General features: G+C 48.3%; 1 protein-coding gene across 1 annotated transcript in view; it reads right to left on the bottom strand.

Annotated features, from left to right (window-relative positions):
* The window catches only part of NPAS1 (neuronal PAS domain protein 1), a 59,776-nt gene extending 39,944 nt beyond the window's left edge, over positions 1-19,832 (bottom strand). Inside the window, exons 1-2 of the mRNA XM_056845950.1 lie at positions 19,684-19,832; positions 16,090-16,328 (exon numbers count right to left, since the gene is read on the bottom strand). Coding sequence (XP_056701928.1) covers positions 16,090-16,328; positions 19,684-19,775 — 331 coding nt within the window. The 5' untranslated portion in view covers positions 19,776-19,832. The remainder of the gene's footprint in view (positions 1-16,089; positions 16,329-19,683) is intronic.
* Positions 19,833-20,218: the final 386 nt, after the last annotated feature.

Here is a 20,218-nt window from a genome sequence, read left to right as displayed (position 1 = left end):
GGGCACAGAAGCTAAGGCCTTCTTCCCCGGATGTTGCCTTCTGGCAACAGTATTCAGTGGCTGACGGCCTCTGAATGTGGGGGTTCCCTTCCGTCACCATGGCTAGTAGCCCCTGAGAGACCTTCTCCTCCACAAATCTGTCTAATCCCCCTTTAAAGCCATTTACGACTGTGGGCCCTCATTCCATCCTCTAGAACACTGGTTCCCAACCAGGGGTCCGTGAGAACTAAATTAAGGTCCGCGAAACAAAGTTATAAACCCATAATAAATTAATATTTTCAATTCAAAGTTCTCTATTAGAAAAATATATATTCAAATATTATTCTAAGCTTAATGTTTAACTAACAGTTATGATTAAAGTTTGTTTTCAAATCCTCGGAATTTTTATTTTGAACCTTGGGGTCCCTGCACCGAACAAAATAGTCCTAGTGGTCCCTGGTCAAAAAAAGGTTGGGAACCACTGCTCTAGAAGCAAATTCCACATTTTAATCACTCACAGTGTAAAGAAGTATTTCCTTTGGTCCGTCCTGAATCTACTGCTCATCAGCTTCATTGGATGCCCCTGAGTTCTAGTATTTTGGGAGAGGGAGAAAAATTTATCTTTGTGAACTCCCTCCACCCCATGCATAATTGTATAAACCTCTATCATGTCTCCCCCCCCCCCCACCCGCCGTCTCTTCTCTAAAGTTTCACCCTTTCCTCATAGGGAAGGTGCTCCAATCCCCTAATTGTCTTGGTTGCCACTGGGTTGCCAACTGTGGGTTGGAACATTCCTGGGGACGGAGGGATTTGGGGAGGGGAGGGACCTCAGCAGGGTATAATGCCATAGAGTCCACCCTCCACAGCAGCTGTTTTCTCCAGGCGAGCTGACGTCTGTCATCTGGAGATCAGTTGTAATCCCAAGAGATCTCCAGGCCCCACCGGGAGGTTGGCAATCCTATCCTCCACTGCTTCCAACTGCCCTTTCCCTGCCCTCTGGATCCTCAGGATTTCTTGACATGGCCAAGGAAGCTCTCCCATCGTGCCACTTTCCTTCTGGAGCTTTCAGTGGGAAGAGGAAGCTTCCTTCCCACCCTTGTCAGTCCACAGCTGTGTCAAACCAGGCTACCCGTCGCTTGTACCAGGCGCCACACTTAAGATTCGACTCCTGAATGGTACCCCAAGCCAGAGCTGGCATCCAAATGGGATCCATCTAGCCACAGAGCCCAAAGCCCGCTATCTACCCTGCCGGCCACAATTCCAGTAAAAAGCACTCTGCACATGATACAGGCATACTCCTTTTGCACTTTACATTTCCCCAAGTAGGGTTACCAATTCCTGGCATTTTGGGGGCAGGGCTTGGAGAGGGTGGATTTTGGGGAGAAGAAGAAGAGTTGTTTTTTTATGTCGACTTTCTCTACCACTTAAGGAAGAATCAAACCAGCTTACAATCACCTTCTCTTCCCCTCCCCACAACAGACACCTTGTGAGGTGGGTGGGGCTGAGAGAGCTCTAAGAGAGCTGTGACTAGCCCAAGGTCACCCAGCTGGCTTCATGTGTAGGAGTGGGGAAACCAACCCGGTCCACCAGATTAGAGTCCGCCACTCATGTGTAGGACTGGGGAATCAAACCAGGTTCTCCAGATCAGAGTCCACCACTCCAAACCACTTAACCACTCCACCATGCTGGAGGGGAAGGAGATCTGCGGGGATGTGGTGCTATAGAGTCCACCCTCGAAAGCTGCCCTTTCCTTCAGCGGGGTTGATCTTTGTAGTAGTCTGGAGAGCACCTGGCATTCCAGGAGAACTCCAGGCTTAACCTGGTCGGCAACCCTACTTGGCTGGGTTCTGGCACTGAAAACCGGATGTAGGGCAAAGGCTGCCCTGAACAAAGCCCTGGTTTTGGCCAGAGTTGAATGGGTGCAAAACAAGAGAAAAGAAGCTCACGGAATCTCCAACACAACAGCTACCTGTTCAGTGTAGGGCACAAGGCAAAAATCTCATACACTGGACTTATTGGGGCAAAACCAGGAGGGGAAAAACACACACACACACACAAACACCTTTTCTCTCCTGCAGCTCACTTTCAAGGAGAAATACTATTTTACAAAGAGTTTTCTTTTTTTAAAGAAGAAAAAAACCCTGAAAAAAATAGCTGCGGCATCAGGCAGCCTTGGAGATGGCATTTATAATGGCTGTCTCCGCTATCTGTACGAATTTACTTGTAACTAACAAACAGAGAACTCCCTTGACAGACACTCCGAACAATACCAGTGTCGCTAATTGCCGCAATTTGCTCTGTCATTTTCTTTAATTCCTTCATTTTTCCTCTCTTGAAATAACCCTGCGGGTCAGACAGAATGCTCCTATAATTAAAAGCATTTAATGTAAGAATTAGAAAGCTGCTAGGATTACGGGGAAGGGAAGGGAGGTGGGAAAAAAACCACACATGTGTGTGGAAAAAAATACAATTTTCTCCCCACGTCCCAAGTTTGCAAGTTGCCAGTTTTCAAAGTCATAAAGCAGGGGGGAAAGAAAGAAAAATCAACAACCCGCCACAGAAAAGCAGATTAACCCCCCTCCGCCCTTTTTCGCTTAGCGGAAGCCTCCTAAAAAGCAGAGAGGAGGATGGTTGGTGGGCAGGCGGCAGGTCTGGTGTAAAGTTTGGAAGACCTGAGTTCAAAAAAGATGAAGACAGTATGGGAGCAGTACAGGTAAATGGTTAAAGGCAGAGATCAAAGCCAGTGCTGAATGCAGACCGATTGGCTCAGGATATGCTTAACCTGCACTGGATCATTTAACAACAACAACAACAAAAAAACACCAGAATTTTGCAATCAGCAACCGCCAGATCCCACAATTGGAATTAACCAACCTAACAATTTTTTTCCTTTTGCAAATCCTTATTTTCTGAATAATCCAGGTCAGGGATGAAGAGAGAAAGGGGACTGGATGTCTAGGGTTTTTAAAATTGCTAAATTATTTTATAGAATGCCAATTTATTTATTTTTTTACTACTCTCAAGAGACACCTATAAGCGGGGCAATTTTATTTATTTATTTACTTTCTTCATTTATACCCCACATTTCTCTCCAATGGGGACCCCAAGGTGGCTTACCTTGTTCTCCTCTCTATTTCATCCTCACAACAATCCTGTAGGTTGGGCTGAGAGTGTGTGACTGGCCCATGGTCACCCAGCAGGCTCCCATGGCAGATTGGAGATTTGAACCTGGTTCTCCCAGATCTTAGTCCAGTACTCTAACCACTACACCATGCTGGCTCTCCAACAGTGCGATCCTACGCAGAATTACTCCAGTGTAAGCACATTGGTTTTAATGGGCTTAGAGCAGAACTACGTATAGGACTGCAGTATACTTCTGTTTTGCAGATGGGATAAACCACGCCCGAGAATGAATTGAACCCTAAAGAATTCATGACTCTGGATGAGTGTGAATCTAGCAAGGAGCTAGTTCTCACTGAGGCAGAGCAAATGTGCCTACATCATGTACTTCAGACTGTGAAGGACGCTCACACAATTGAACCCTCTTCTTCACAAATAAATTCCCTGCATGCAGAAATCGAACACGTCAAGAAAAAGAATAAGGCAAATACGCTGCTTTTCTATATGAAAGGATTTTGTATAAGAGAGGCAAACCATCTAAACTCCAAAGTACAACGTGGTGGTGGTCATAATAATAATGATCTACCCGACAGGGCTGTTGTAAGGCTGTCTGCATGGATGCTTGTGAAGTACTCTGAACTCTCCCAAGGAGCCATCAAAATGCCAAGCGGTATCATCACCTTCCTCCCTGGCCCCAAGGGCTAGTGTCGCTCACAAGTGGCACGGCTGTATGGATGCTGGCAAGGACCAAAATTAACTGCTGAGCCAGAAAAGCAGGGCACTTTCAAATGACCACGGGGGAGCAGCTGAGGCCCCGAGAGCCCTGAGAGGGGTGAGGGGGCAGGCCCAATGCCCCCAAGAAGGATGGAATCTGCCTACCTCCTTCTCCCATCATTGGCACCCCCCAACTATCTTCTTCTTTCTCCCCTCCTCCTCCAACCGGCAGAGGCTTCTGCATGACGCTGACCGGCAATCACCTTTGTTGGCTGTGTACATTATACTGGCCTTACTGAGCTGTTTTAAGTCTTGGCAAGAAAGGCAATAAAAGCAATGAGTAAATATATTTATTTGCACAACAACCCTGTGACCAGATGCATCCCTGCAGCCTAGACTACCTCACAGGGTTGTAGTTACTCATTGCATTTCCTGCCAAGACTTAAAACAGCTCAGTAAGACCAACAAAAGTAGAGACTATAGTAAAAACACAACAATTTTATTAAATAAATGAACACCTGTTGTGTTCTGTGTCCCGGCAGCCTCGTTTTTGAGCCCAAAGAGTTAAGGCAGGATATGAAACTTTGAAAATTGATTAAACAAACAAGTATAAAGCAGGATTGCAAGACAGGAGAACAAGGCAGTGAAACATCATATAATATTTCAGCCTTATAAAGCAGAGGAAGAAGAGAACCTAGCGTGACGTATGAAGCTGACTTACACTGAATCAGACCCTTGGTCCATCAAGGTCAGCGCTGGCTACTCAGAGCAGCCACAGCTCTCTAGGGTCTCCGGTCTTTCCCACCACTGACTGCCTAGTCCTTTTTTAACCAGAGATGCTGGGGTTTGAACCAGGGACCTTCTGCATGCCAAGCAGAGGCTCTAGCACCGAGCCATGACCTCTCCCCTCCTTGAGCTATTTGGAGGAAGGATGGCATGAAAGGGTCGACGTGGGGTGACTCTCGCGTCCCGACTGCAACTCTGAAATGTCTGACGGTTGTGCAACTGTGGTTCCCGTCCCCCCACCCCGGATTAAAAAAAAAGTCCCCTCTTTTCATCAGGTTGCTAAATGGTACAAGCTGGGGAAAGAGTACAGCCGGGCTTTCTCCAGGATTTCATTGACACAACTGTTTTGCTTTGAGTTTGAGAAAGATGACAGGACAAACACATGGCTTTCCAGAACCTCTATCACCATCATGAGGACTGGGAACTTGCTCTGTTTTGAAGAATGCAAGAGCAAAGTTTTGAAGATCCTGCACACAGCAGGGAGAAAGCGACTAGGAAAGGTGCCTGCTTTCCAAGCAGGTGGAGCAGAATTCCTACAGGTGGTATCTGGGAGAGAGCCCCGGCCAGGGAATTGGTTCCACTCCTACCACCAGCAAAAAGGCAGCGTGCGATGGGGGCGGAAGACGGGGGCGGACAGAACACACCCACAGACGCGCTGCGTAGTAATTTTGTCCTGTCTTTGTGCAATAATCATAATATTTCACCCTCCACTGAACAATGGTTCTTAATCTCTTAAAACATGTTATTTTCCCCTCCCCTTCGCTGAAAGAGCAAGCTTTATTTTTAAAAATTAATGTTGCTAAGCCAAACAGGACACCTGCAGGGGTGGGGGCCAGGGAAATCTGGGGGGTTCCAACGACTTTCAGTGACAACCCCGACCCTCCCGATTTAAACAGCGCATAGACTTTTTTCCCATAGAAGCCGACAAAGTCCTCTCACTTCTATGGGAGAAAGTAATAGGGTGCATTTGGGAGGGAGACACCCCAGGACTAAGGACTACATCTTTCCCTGGGAACAGCACAAATGGGGATAAATATGCAGTCTTGCCTCTTCATCTGCATTGCCACATCCCAGGTATATATCTTAAACATAAGTGCGCACTCAGAAAATTAAGGTTGTTCTCTTACACTTACTAGAGAAACATGCAGCTTTGAGACTCAATCCCCTTTTCTACAGTAATAAAAATGACAACATGTAGTATTTATATAGGACTTTCACCATCCAAAATGATTCAAACTCTTGGAGTAATCTTTACAATAGCGGCCCTTGTAACGTGGGCCACACTGGAGAGGAAACCTTTGTTCCGATTAGTTTTTGTCTGCACTGAAATTCCCTCAAGCAATTTATTTATTTACAAAATTTATATCCAGGCTTTCTGTCCTTACAAATTACTGCCAATTAATGAAGGTTTCCTTGAGACTTGAGTTTGCTAGATCAAAGCAAGAATTTTGCAAAATTGCTCTTCAAATCTTAAAAAGAAAGGCCTGGCAACTGGGGGCTGGGAGCAGACAGAGGGGGAAGGACGGAAGGAAGGAAGGACTCCACCTTCCAACTAGTGGAGGTTTTTTGTACCTTCATGACGGCTAGAAACTTGCTTGAAAAGACTTGCAAGTCCTGCAAATTGTATTCCTGCAAAAGCACACAAGCCAAACGATCCCAGCTTCCCACATTCCTTTCTTCAATGTTTTTAACCATCAGAGGCCAAGGCAAAGGAACCGAGCGCGCATGCTCTGCAAAGGAAAGGTGCAAAACCAAAGGCCGACATTCAGCTCAGCGGCTGAAAAATATTCCGAACTTTCACACAATATCGTTACATAAAAGTATGAAGCCCATCCATCAGCAGAGCCCAAAAGCTTGTTGCAAGGAACCGTTGACCGTCTTTCAAGCGATCATATTCCACATGGAGTTGTCTCAAGCACAGAAGTATTTTCTGTCCCGATCCTCCCAGCCTTTAAACGGCTGTTGATTTGCATGGATTCCTTGTGGGCTTCAGAGGTCAGCCACCGGCTATTTGCTACGTGCTGCGCAAGCCACACTGGCAACCTGACCTAAACAAGGCACCTGAGCACGAGTCTATGCATTGGACAGAACTCCGGCCTGATTTAAACACCATACTGGAGATGCACAGGGCTTACCCCAGAAAAGCTGCAGTCAGACAGCAACTCGGGAAAACACCATGCAAGCGCAAAAGGCAAGGAAGACCCACCACCCCCGTCCCTCTGAAAGCTTCACTCAACCACCTTCCCTGCAGATTCCACCACGAGCTGCCCCACTAGTAGGGTTGGCAGGTCCGTCTTCGCCACCGGCAGGTTTTAGGGGTTGAGCCTGAGGAGGGTGGGGTTTGGGGAGGGGAGGGACTTCAATGCCATAGAGTCCAATTGCCAAAGAGGCCATTTTCTCCAGATGAACTGGTCTCTATTGGCTGGAGATCAGTTGTAATAGCGAGAGATCTCCAGCTAGTACCTGGAGGTTGGTAACCCTGCCAACTAGGGATGCCAACCTCCAAGTGTGGGGCTGGAGATCTGCCAGAATTACAACTGATCTCCAGACTAGAGATCGGTTCCCCTGGAGAAAATGGGTGCCCTTAGACTCTATGGCATTATACCCTGCTAAGGTCCACAAACCACACCTTCCCCAGGCTCCACGCCAAATCGCCAGGGATTTCCTAAGCCGGAGTTGGCAACCCTACTGCACACACACAGTGCCAATCTGGATGCAACAACAGGAACAAATGTGTAAAGGAATCTCCCCGGGGGTGTTTTTGGTAACTGGCAGGAAAATCACAGCTGTATGTCTCCCCAACTCCAGGTCAAGGCAACAGTGGGGGAGAAGGAATGTCTGACCCTGCCCCAGAATGGGGGGTGGAGAGAGAACAATTCACAAGAACAGCACAAGAGGTTTGCGTGCGAAGGCGCACACACCCAAACCCCTTCTGGCTACTCACACACACATCTTGGTTCATCTCAAATTATCCCCAGACCTGCAAGCATAAATATGCTTCTGTGTCCCGTCCCCCCGCCCCAAATAAAGACCAGCTAAGCAAGATGTTCAGGACACTAACTTTTGCCCCCAAACACACACCAAATCTGGTGCTCTGGGGATCGTATCCCATTCTAACGCTCGGCCTAAGACACCCCTACCGCCTCGAGGGGGTTAATGTCAAAATCCGGCCGGATTATTGAGCGGCAAGCAGTGGATTGTCCGGCAGCACGGCAATCACCGAATTCTTCCCCCAAGTGTGTAATTATGTGAGAGAATAAAGCCGGCGGAATCGCTGTGGATTACGCCGGCGCAGCTGTGGTCGCTCTCGCTTGGCCGGGGCCCCTGGAGAATTAGCTGCAGCTGAGAGGCACAGCCGGGCAATTGACTCGTCGCAGGCAAGGTTAGCTGGGACCGGGGAGCCAGCAGTGCCAGAGAAAAGCCTGGCTGCTTAGGGCAGGGGGGCGGGAGAGAAAAGTTCCTGTGTCCCCCGTCCAAAAGATTCTGCAACTGGGCTTGGGAACGCTTCGATCTGTCACCGCCAAAGATGTCCAGGTGAATCGTGGAAGCTGCCTCCTAAGGAGGCGAGCTGGAAAATAACTTGGTGTGGACGGTGCTGTGAAACACTACGAGCATCACTGTGGTCATTTTTACAACATCCCTGTAGCGCAGGTCAGTGCTGCAAGGGTGCATCCTGCAGATCTACTCTGCTAGTGCAAAGTTTCTTAAACTGTGGGGGGTCGTGAAATATTTGGCAACAGTAAATGGTAAAATTATACATATACCATATAACTGTTTTAAAATAAATTTATTTATGATTTATTATAGTAAATGTTTGATTTGTATACCTATTTTATATACCGGTACCAATATACCTGGGTAAAAATTTCTCGGGTGAAAAGGGGTTGCGAGTGGAAAAGGTTTAAGAAGCCCTGATATAGAGGATGTGCTTCCCTCCACTGGAGGACGCTTTCCCCAGAGCAAGACACGTCTCGTATCCAAAGGCTCCTTCTTGCTGGAGGAGAGCACTTCCGCTAGCGGAGCAGGACCCTGGGATCCAACCCGCAATCCCCACATGGGGGCTCAAGGCTGAGAGCAGCTTGTCTAAGTCTACTCATGAGTTCACCGCTTCAGTTTCCCGCTCAAGTCTCCAGGCACGGTGGTCACTCTCAGGGCACTGTAAGCAAGCAGAGCTGGCCCGGCAGCCAGGGCGACCGGCAGCGGCCTTTGCCAGGCAGGATTCCTGCAGCGATTTGTTTTGTTAATTCGGGCCCCTCCCGTTCAGCACTTCAGCTCTTCTTAAAGTGTTTGAGGCAGCTTTATTTATTACTTTATTTGCAAATTTATACTCTACCTTTCTGCCCTCATCAGGTCCACCAAAATGGCAAACAGATGATAAACAAACATAATAAAACGTCTCTTTAAAAAATTCAAACCAAAATAAAAACACATAATTCAAACAATTACAACCAAGCTAAAATGCGCTTACAGTAAAATACGCATGCATAAAAACAACAATCAAATCATAGGGCAGGAAGGAGGGATCACTGAGGGAATGTCAAATGAAACAGAGACGTCTTTACCCCTAGGCAGAAGGGGCCAGGCGAGTTTCTCTAGGAAGAGAGTTCCAGGGTTTTGGTGCCACGACTGAGAAGGCCCTCTCCCGGGTTGCCACCCACCTAATCTCAGAAGGTGGGAACGCCTGAAGAAGAGCCGCCCAAGATTACTATAGTGGTCAGGCAGGTTCACGAGGGAGTAGGCTTTCAGCTATGATGGTTCCACACAGTATAGGGCCCGGAAACAGATTGGGAACCAGTGTAGACAGGCCAAGGCCAGAGTGATGTGGTCCCTACAACCCCTTCCAGTCAAGGTCCTGTCTGCATCATTCTGCACAATTGACGTCTTTGAACACTTTTCAAGGGCAGCCCCACGCAGAGCTCACTGCAGCAGTCTAATCTAGACGTAGCCAGGGCACGCGCCACAGTGGCCAGATCTTTTCCGCCCAGGGAAGGCTGCAGCTGGCTAACCAGTCATGGCTGACCTCAGAAGACCTGCGAAGAGGCGGCGCTACAGGGGGAGGGAGTCTCAAAGATTTGGCTGCCATGAAGGCCATCTTGACTGGTCCCCAGATGAACTTCCATAATTGGGGGTTCTTGCGGCAAAGTGTCCGCAGACAATCTAGAGCACAGGTGGGTTCAGAGGGAGAGGAGGCAGCCCGGCAGGGTCTTTACCTCGTGCGACATGCCAGGCAGGACCTGGACTCCTTTACCTCTTCTCTTTCCCTCCCTTTGCAAGCCAGACGCGTACATCAGTTCTGGCTGGCCGGGGGACGGCAGACAAGGGGACTCTGCACAACATGACAATCCAAGGCAATCTGGGTCAAGCAGAGCAAACGGACAGGACAGTCATCCTCTGGATGGAGGCCAAGCCCGGGCGATTCACCTTCCCAAGGGCGGCAGCTGGCCTCCCCCAGCCCCATGCTGATGATGTCAGGATGTGGTGGGGAGGGGAGAGAGGCAGGTGGGGTTTCGGCAGCTGTGCCGGGGACAGACCAGATCGCTCTGTGAGGATAATTCGATGCCTCTTGAAAGCCAAGAGGCAGACAGGGTGTTCCGCAAGAAGCTGAAGAGGGGTGAGGGCGAGAGCTTAAATCATCCAAGGTGTGGGCCGATCCGTCCTTCTCCCACGCAAACATGCTGCACTGGCCCAGTTACCAGCGAAGAAAACAAGGACATTCCAAGGCGGATCCCGTCCAGCACACGATGCCCACAAGCGGCCTACCTGGAAGCCCACAAGCAGGGAGAAAGCCCCTCCCTGCCCTCGCCCATGAAGGTGGGCAAGGACAGGCTGTCAGGGAAACAGACGGCGCATGCTCAGAGGCACTCCGCTCTCTCCTTGGGCTACAGAAGCAAAACACCCAGCCAGGTCCGTACAGAGGGCCAGCATCACAAAATCTCGGGGGGAACTTATATCCTATTCCTGCTGAGCTCTCTACCCTCCCCATGACCCACCCTCTCCCACATTTCTCCAGAATTTCCCAACCCGGAGCTGGCAATCCTATCATGTCCACCTTTCTAGCTATCGTGCCTGTCTTTCCCCTTCTAATTGTAAGCTCCTCAGGGTACAGTCCCCGGCGTCTTTGGTCTGTATTGTTCTCCACGTCGTCGTGTGCTGTGACGGCTCCATACGACCAAGGAACGCAGCCTGCCGTCTCACACGCTTGGCAGTTTTATCGGCTCTCCCAAATCAAAGCACGGTGTGCCGCGTCAGGAAGAGACCTGAGCTTCCAGATCATCCTCTCTTGCCGTTTCGTGCATTTTCATATTCCAACTCACTTTGTGGGCCACATGGACGAAGAACGCCAATGTAATTTCCTCATCTAATGCTGCATCCGAGAATCACACTGCGCAACAGAGACCGGCCCACGGACCCTGACTGAGGAGTCAGTTTGCATAGCAAAATAAACTCCCCGCCACCAAACCAGTGATGAGGCTCAGACATAACAGCAAACCGTAGTTTGCTGCTCTGCAAATGAACTTGGAGTACATTGTTATCCTGGCTTCCTTCAAGGAGCTCACGGCAGCAGACACTGTTCTCTCTCCCCCATTTTATCCCCATAACCCCCCTCTGAGGTACGCAAGGCAGAGAGAGGGAATGACTGGTCTCCCAGCAGAGCAGGGATTGTAGCGTCTCTCAAATCTTGATATGATCTTGATCTGACACTCTAACCACTCGACCGCACCATCAGTTTTTCCTGCTTTTGTACCGAACAATAGCTTGCCCTTATCTCTGGCACATTATCTCCTGGATCCATTATGCGAACAGCTGTACTTCCCTCCTATGCAAGAATCCAACCCTGAAGTTTTCATTCTCTTTGCAGACTAAGCTTCTAAACCGTGGTTTGATCCTCGATTGAAATCCTGCCTTGCAAGGAAAGAGCAAACCCTAGTTGGCTGGTTGCAGGGGGGAAGAAAACTCCAATTTGCTGCATACCCGGAAATAACTATCCTGCTGCGTGCGAGGGGGGTGGAGGGGGACTGTGGGCCTTCAAGATCCTCCCGGGTTGGCCCCATTGCAGCAAGTCATGGTTTGCTATCATGTCTGGGGAAACAGAGCAGTACCCAGACTAGTCTCTGGGAGACCAAAGTTCGCATCCCCACTTGTGCCATGGAAGCTTGCTGGGTGACCTTGGGCCAGTCACATGCTCTCAGCCTAACCTACCTCACAAGGTCGTTGTGAGGATAAAATAGAGGAGAAGGATGTAAGCTGCTTTGGGTCCCCATTGGGGAGAAAGGCCGGGTATAAATGACTTACATAGACAAATAAATAAAGTGTGAAGGGGGCCATTCCAGATCCAAAGGAAGAAGGAGCAGCAGCTCTTCGTTGGCAATTTGCTGCCCCCACCGCCAACCCCCCTTCAGATGGCCCTGCGTTTCTCCCACCTTGGCTGTGTGACTCAGGGAAAAAGAGAAACTTAAAAATCAGGCTCCCTTCTCTGCTTGTCAAATTAGGGGCAATTTGAACAATTGGTCTCCCTCCAGATGTTTAATAAACCGCCGATTGATTAATCAACATGACCTTAATATTTTTCCCTGGCTCAGCCCCAGGAAGACTCTTGCTGTCGGCATTAAAAATCCCGCTGCTAATTGCGCTAATGCGATTGATTAGGAAACTGGCCCCGGGTCAAAGATGGTAATCAGTACAGGGGAAATTGCTGGCCAGCCGTCTCCTCTGGAGGAAAGCGAGAGGAGAGTTTGCCAGTCAAGCAAGGTGTTGCAAGGCAGGATTATAAAATATTCCGTTCCAGCAGGAAGCGTTGCCCATGGTTAGAGCAGGCAGATAAGTTCCTGGGATACTACTCTCGGTTTTATACCAGAAAGGGCGGGGGGGAGAGAAGTTGGCCACATTTTTATCCTGTCGTTCCTCTACACCACAGTGTAGAATTCTGCGATGAGGACTAGAAACTTGAGCGGAGGATGAGCTGTGTTTGGTCTCTGAGAACACAACACATCTTCCACTCGAGTTGATAGTCTTCACTGCAAAGCTGCCACCCAAAGATGCTGACAATATATTCTGGACAGACAAAAGGAAATATTTTCCCCACCCTTTTTTATCCTCACAACAACCCTGTAAGGTAGGCTTGGCTGAGCTATGATGACTGGCTCATGCGCTTCATGGCTCAGCAGGACTTTGAGCTTCATGGCTCAGCAGGACTTTGACTGGAGAGACCACATTTCAAAACCCGGTGCTCTAACCACTAGACCACACCAGTGCTCAGGCTTCTGCCTCCATAACTGACAGCTAACCCCAGCCTGCCTTTCTGTTCCAAGGGACATGAAGACTATAAGCTCACCTCTCTTCATTCATCCTCTGCAGCCGATATACTGCCTGTGAAGGCTCAGGTTCCATTTAGTAATCATGACTAATAGATCCATGAATTTGCCTAATCCTCTATTTTAAAAAAAGACAATGAGTATCACCATATCTTTTGGCAGTGAGTTCCATCAATTAACCACCAACTGTGTAAAGAAATGCTTCCTTTTGTCTGCCTTGAATTCTCCAGTCAGTTGTATCGTGATTAGTAATAAACCTCTCCATATACCACAGACTGTAGTTCACTCTCAATTCAAGTGGCTAGTCCTCAACGGCAAAATGCCAACTTGTACGCCCCCCCCTTGCACACCCAGCTAAAGCAGGCATCTGAGTACTCCCCCCCCCCGGCTCCACCCTGTTCTGACCCTTCGGCCTCCACGCCGCCCTCTATTTTTAAACGTTCCCGCGAGGACGCAGCTGCAGCCGCACAATAAGAAGGAAAACCCTGAAAAACCCTCAAAGTTCTCAGCCGCTTCGATGTTCCATTTTCCAAAGCTGATCATTAATAGAATTCAAGCCATGCAGATTTTGGCTCCTCTTGCAAATTTGAAGGGGGGGGGCGTGGAGAGAGGGGGGAGTGAAGGACAAGGCAAACCTGCCTGTAAGATGTCCCCTTCTCTGTGCTGGAATCTGTGGGGTGGGGTTCGGGGGGGGGGGGTTGGGGAGGCGAGAGAGAGGGAGAAAACGGACGGGCCTTGCCCAGCCTCCCCCAAACAATAGGCAGATGTTTATCCCCCATTTCGTGAAACACTCGTTATTTGGCTGATAATTACCCTGCGGGTAATGATAGTAATCAGAAATTGCTGCAAGCCTGTATTCTTCCAAGGCAGTTAATTTATTTAATTACACACTTTGGAGCTGCATTATTTAAATGGTGATTTATTGCATGGCTAATCAATGCTATTTTATCTGGGCGACTGCCGGTGTGTGCTTGCGCGCGCGTGTGTGTGTGTGTGCGTTGGAATGAAGCAGAGAGCCTGGCCTTTTTGGGGGGAATCGAGGGTGAGGGGCGGGTGGGGGGGGGGAGCGAGAGAGGAAGAAAGGACCAAGTCTGGAAAAAAGAAATTCCGGAGAGCTGCCGTGTTTCACCGTGTTGCTGGAGACGTCCCAACGGAGGCTCATCTCGCAAGTTATCCAGTGCAATTTGTGGGGCAGGGGGGAAACATAAGATCTCAGAGGAACGTTCCCCAACGTGGTGCCCATGGGCACCAGGGCACCCACCAACACTTTCTGGGCAGGTACCAAGTGCTTTTAAAAAGGGGTGGGGTCAACTGGGGCTCCTGTGCAGTTGGCCACTGGGGATCTGACTAGCTATACAGATTTAAAAAACCACATTGGTTCTTGTAGGTTATCCGGGCTGTGTGACCGTGGTCTTGGTATTTTCTTTCCTGACGTTTCGCCAGCCGCTGTGGCCGGCATCTTCGGAAGAGTCACACTGAAGGACAGTGCACTGTCCTTCAGTGTGACTCCTCCGAAGATGCCGGCCACAGCGGCTGGCGAAACGTCAGGAAAGAAAATACCAAGACCACGGTCACACAGCCCGGATAACCTACAAGAACCAATGAACTCTGACCGTGAAAGCCTTCGACAATATTCTCTCATTTCTTTCCCAGTGTATTCTGGTCCTTTGGTCCCCTGCTCTTGGGCTTTGTGTGTGTGTGAATTCCAAAGGTGCCCACGGGCTCAAAAAGGCTGGGCACCCCCGGATTAGAGCTTTGTTCCAATTTCCTGCCCTCTGAAAATAGCAGCCTTTTGAAACGGACGGTGCTGTGGTTTTCGCCATCTGTGCAAGCCCACAGTTCTGCACAGAAAGCGAAATCGTCTTTCGAGAACTCCGTTTCTTAAAAAAAATAAAAGTTTCTAGTCCTCATTGCTGCGGAGGCAAGCTGGGAAGTTCGAGGCCCGCTGAAAGCACAAAAACCCGAGAGGCCAACGAACTGGGGTGGAGATTCAGAGACCCCAAACTGCTTCATGGTGCTTTTCCCTCACTAGCAGCGGCAGAATAAAGTTTTCAAAAAAGCAATCGTTATTCAAACATGACTGTCCGACACGCACCGCCTGAGGAATTCCGACGCCAATGGTACAAAATTCAAGCTTTTGTTGCAAAATTATGGTTGTTGTTTTTTCCTTCTTTTTAACGGTAGCCCCAGACACACCACAGGCCACAATCCTATTGGGAAGCTCTTCTGTAACCAGCCTTTAAAGCCCCACAACAACGATAATAATAATAATAATATAATAATATATTATTATATATTATAATAATATATATAATAATATATATTATAATAATAATGTTTATCATTGTTTATCATTGTTATCGTTATCATCATTAACATTAATAATAATATATTAACATTAATAATAATTAATGTTAATATAATTAATGTTAATATATTATTATTAATATATTATTAATAATATTAATAATAATATTAATATTATTATTATTATAATAATATTAATGTTAATGATGATAACGATAACAATGTTATCATCATTAACATCATTAACAATGTTATCATCATTAACATTAATAATAATATATTAACATTAATAATAATTAATGTTAATATATTATTATTAATATAATATTATTATTAATATTAATAATAATATTAATAATATTATTATAATAATATTATTAATGTTAATGATGATAACGATAACAATGATAATAATATCTGTATCCTGCTTTTCTCCCTGACTGGACTCAAACGGGCTTTCCATATTGTCCCTCCCTTTTCCACCTAACCCTCACAACAACAACCTTGAGAGGGTCGGTCAGGCTGAGAGACGGCGGTGGACCCACGGTCACCTGGGGGGGGGGCTTCCAGGGTTGAGCGGGGGATTCGAACACAGCCGTCCCCGGTCCTAGTCTGACCCGCTGACCGCTACGCCACACCACCTCAGCCACAAGTGGAGCCCACAAACCCATTTGGCGGACTCCCCAAGGAAAGCCAACCCCCCTCTGCTGCCAAATTTCGGGGGTTGGGGGCACCAGCCTCCGCAGCGGTGGCCCCCTCACGGCCGCTGTATCAAGCCTTCACGGCTCACCCTCCTGTGGCAAGCGCCACATCCGCCGGTCAGGATGGTGCCATGCGCCGGTCACACAATCCATGCCGCTGGGACACTTACTTTTGGCTGCCAGGGAGGGTCCTTCCGCCCTCGGGCTCCAGGGCGGGTCTCCGTGGCTGGTGAAGTCCCTCATCTTGAGGTAACTGATGGTGAGGCGGACGATGGAGGCTTTGTCCAGCTGGCTGGTGATGGCGCCGGGCAAAGGCAACATCTTGGCCAGCTCGTAGAACTCGAAATTCTCCTTGCCCCGGCGAGAGCGGGCCGCGTTGCGGGATTTCTCCTTACGCAGGGCCTGGAGGCTGGGGAGCAGAGGGGACCGGGGCAGCGTGAGGAGGAGTCCAGCCTGGGCCGTCCGGACAATAAACACGCTTGGTGCAAACACACCCACCCCCTCTTCGGCACTCTTCATTTGTTTACCGCCCATTTGTTACCCCACCCTTCCCGCAAGGAGCTCAGAGTGCGATAATAAGAGTCTCCCCTCCTCCATTTCTATCCTCACAACAACCCGGTGAGGTAGGCTAGGTGGAGACAACACAACCAGCCAGGGTCACTCAGTATGAGGAGGCAGCACGTGGCTCAAAACTGAAATATGCAACATCAAATGCCAAAAAAAGTTGTAAGCATGTATTATTAAATTATTAAAAGAAACACAATTAACAACAAAACCAGATACTCGTGGTAGCCTCGCAGGGCTTAAGGCTAATATTGCTTACAATCACAACTCAAATATAGCCAACCGGCTTGATTTTAAGACGTCAAAAATATTAACAAAGCCAAAGGCTCATATTTCTACACATATGTTTAAAAAACACGTATGTTATATGAAAATAATCACAAAGAGTAGCGAAACCAATAACAATACTGTTATTGGTTTCGCTACTCTTTGTGATTATTTTCATATAACATACGTGTTTTTTAAACACATGTGTAGAAATTATGAGCCTTTGGCTTTGTTAATAATATTTTTGACGTCTTAAAATCAAGCCTGTCTTGCAACAGACCCTATTGTGGACCTTTTTTGTTACTGTCATTGGTTTTGCTACCTTTTGTGATTATTTTCATATAACATATGTGCTTTTTAAACATATGTGTAGAAATATGAGCCTTTGGCTTTGTTAATATTTTTGACGTCTTAAAATCAAGCCGGTTGGCTATATTTGAGTTGTGATTGTAAGCAATATTAGCCTTAAGCCCTGCGAGGCTACCACGAGTATCTGGTTTTGTTGTTAGTGTTTCTTTTAATAATTTAATAATACATGCTTACAACTTTTTTGGGCATTTGATGTTGCATATTTCAGTTTTGAGCCACGTGCTGCCTCCTCATACAGCTTTCACTATTTGCAGCATAGGTTTTCTATATCTCAAGTCTAGGGTCACTCAGTAAGCTTAATGGCCGAGCAGGGATTTGAATCCAGGTCTCCCTGGTTCTAATCCAACACGCTGGCCACTGGTTTGTGTGAGAGTCCTGCCTTTGGGGAGGAGGGCTATACCACACTGGCAACTTTCTGCAGGGTGAAAAACCTGAGATGTTGCAGTTATTTTGGAGTGAGCGCCCACCTTTTCACGGTGCAGCCATTAAAAGTGCGCAATGAGAGGCAGGCAGTAGCGTAGTGACTGGTCAGCGTGTGACCAGTTTTTTTCACACAACGCAGAGTTAAATTGTGGAACTCCCTGCCCCAGGATGTGGTGATGGCTGCCAACTTGGAGGGCTTTAAGAGGGGGTGGACATATTCATGGAGGAGAGGGGTATTCATGGCTATTAGTTAGAATGGATACTAGTCATGCTGCATACCTATTCTCTCTAGTATCAGAGGAGCATGCCTATTATTTTGGGTGCTGTGGAAGACAGGCAGGACGGTGCTGCTGCAGTCGCCTTGCTTGTGGGCTTCCTAGAGGCCCCTGGTTGGCCACGGTGTGAACAGACTGCTGGCCTTGATGGACCTTGGTCTGATCCAGCAGGGCCTTGCTTATGTTCTTATGACCCTTCACCCTTCCTGGTCAGCAGCTACTCTGCAAAGGGGCAAGGCGCCCGCTCACGCGCATTCTCTGTGGGGGCTGCCCCCTGGCAGAACGGCCTGCCCGAAGAGGTCAGGAGGGCTTCCACATTTCAATCGTTCCCAGGAATGCATAAGACAGAATTATTCAGGAGGGGATCCTTATAAAGGGAGTAGGGAAGTAGTGAAATTGGGACCTTTTGGAAGGCTGGCTTTGATAAAGGGATGAAGATTGAAATCTATGGTACTGTTTACTGTGCATATCAGGGTTCCCCAGCAGTGTGCCCACAGGTGTCATGCCCGCTGACATCTTTCTTGGCCCCCACCACGATTGCTTGCAGAAAGCGGGTGGAGTCCGGTGGGGCTCTTGCCAGTAGGCCTTCTGACCGGCTGTGCAGATTAAAACAACCTTGTTTCAGCAGCAGTTGTTACGCCAGTGTCGGTTATATTCTCTCTCGCTCCCCTTTCTCAGTGTATTTGTAAATTACCCCTCGACTCCCCTGCACTCGGGCTTCCTCTGTGTGGCTGGCTCCGCCTCCTGCGGCAGCCATTTTGTGGCAGCCATTTTGTGGATGTGCCCACTACCCTGTACCGGAATTCCAAAGGTGCCCACAGGCTCAGAAAGATGTCAGCGGGCATGACACCTGTGGGCACACTGTGCATTATCTTGTTTTTACAGCATCGTTCCCTAATTTCCCAGGTTGTTGTTGTTTTGCATTTCTTACCTCGTACCTTATACTGCTTTCATTGCATTGTTTTCTAACTTTGAAACCCAGTCTTATTGCAATATTTATTAAACGTCTCACAGTAAAAGAAGAAGAAGAGTTGGTTTTTCTATGCCGACTTTCTCTACCACTTAAGGAAGAATCAAACCGGCTTACAATCACCTTCCTCTCCCCACAACAGACACCCTGCGAGGTAGGTGAGGCTGAGAGAGCTCTGAGAGAACTGTGACTAGCCCAAGGTCACCCAACTGGCTTCATGTGTAGGAGTGGGGAAACAAATCCAGTTCACCAGATTAGACTCTGCCGCTCCTAACCACAGCTCTTAACCAGTACACCACACTGGCTCTAGTAGTAGTCCTGTGTGGCTAGATTTTGTAATCCACCATGAGTCTTAACCAAAAAGGTGGACTATAAATAAACTACAAAATTGGAGACAAAAAAATGGAGGTCCCGACTGCGTTGAAATGAAGCAGAGGGATGCAGCCAAGGTGGAAACCAGCCCTTCGGAGGAAGAAACTCCACGTAACCCGCAATGCAATCCTTCGGACCCGTGACTTTGGGCCGTGGTGACCGAGCGGTAGTTTCTCAGGGATACGTCGATGAGGCCGTGACATAAAGATTGCTGGCAATATGCACATTTCAATTTAATCAACTAATTAACCGGCTCAATTCAGCACTTGTTTTTGCCAACGGGAGTGACTTTCCACAACCGCGGAACAAAAACGTGCAAAATTTGGGGTTTGCCAAGATCTGAAAGTATCTGGAAGTGGGGTGGGGGGGAAGCCTAACAAGAAGGGCTTGGAAAAGCTTCTCTCCAAAAGAGAGCAGACGGGGACGCCTCTCCGGTCCCATACTGGGACCACGGTCGGTACCCCTCTGGCTCTTGACTGTGGGGACAGATGGCCGAAGGGGTGCCCGCAGTGCTGCCATCTTACCAGGGCACAGGCTGATTCTTCACCAGCAGCCCTTGCAAAAAGTCCCATTCCACACTGACGCACTTCACTTCGCTGCCGTAGAGAGCCGCCATCTTGGCTCTGGAAGCATCTGATTCTGGGCCTGCCCGCCTCAAAGGGGTGGTGGATCACCGGCCGTCTTCAGAGAAGACCCTGGTCTCCTGCATAGGGGGAAAGAGTTAAGTAAAGCTGTCCTTCCTTCTTTATCTTTTATTCTCCCACACACACACTCCTGTTTTGGCCCAAAGGGCATCCACACACACAAAAAGAGAAAGCTCATTTTATATTTATTTTTAAAGGCGCTGTCTGCTATTTTGGGCTGTCGACAGAAAGAAAAAACACAACAGATCCATGCAGCTTAAAAGGAAAAACGGGGGGGGGGGGAACGAGAACTTGATCAGGGCAAGTCCCCAGTCCCCATCTATAAAGGAACTATTTCGAAAACCCCAAAGTCCTGTCGAGAATGAAAGGTTTGCCAGGCTCCCCTAAGAGAGACAAGGAGATGTGGAATATTTCC

This window comes from Euleptes europaea, chromosome 3 (assembly GCF_029931775.1).
Source record: "Euleptes europaea isolate rEulEur1 chromosome 3, rEulEur1.hap1, whole genome shotgun sequence".
Classification (NCBI taxonomy): Eukaryota; Metazoa; Chordata; class Lepidosauria; order Squamata; family Sphaerodactylidae; genus Euleptes; species Euleptes europaea.
This window is presented reverse-complemented; position numbering and strand designations above follow the sequence as displayed.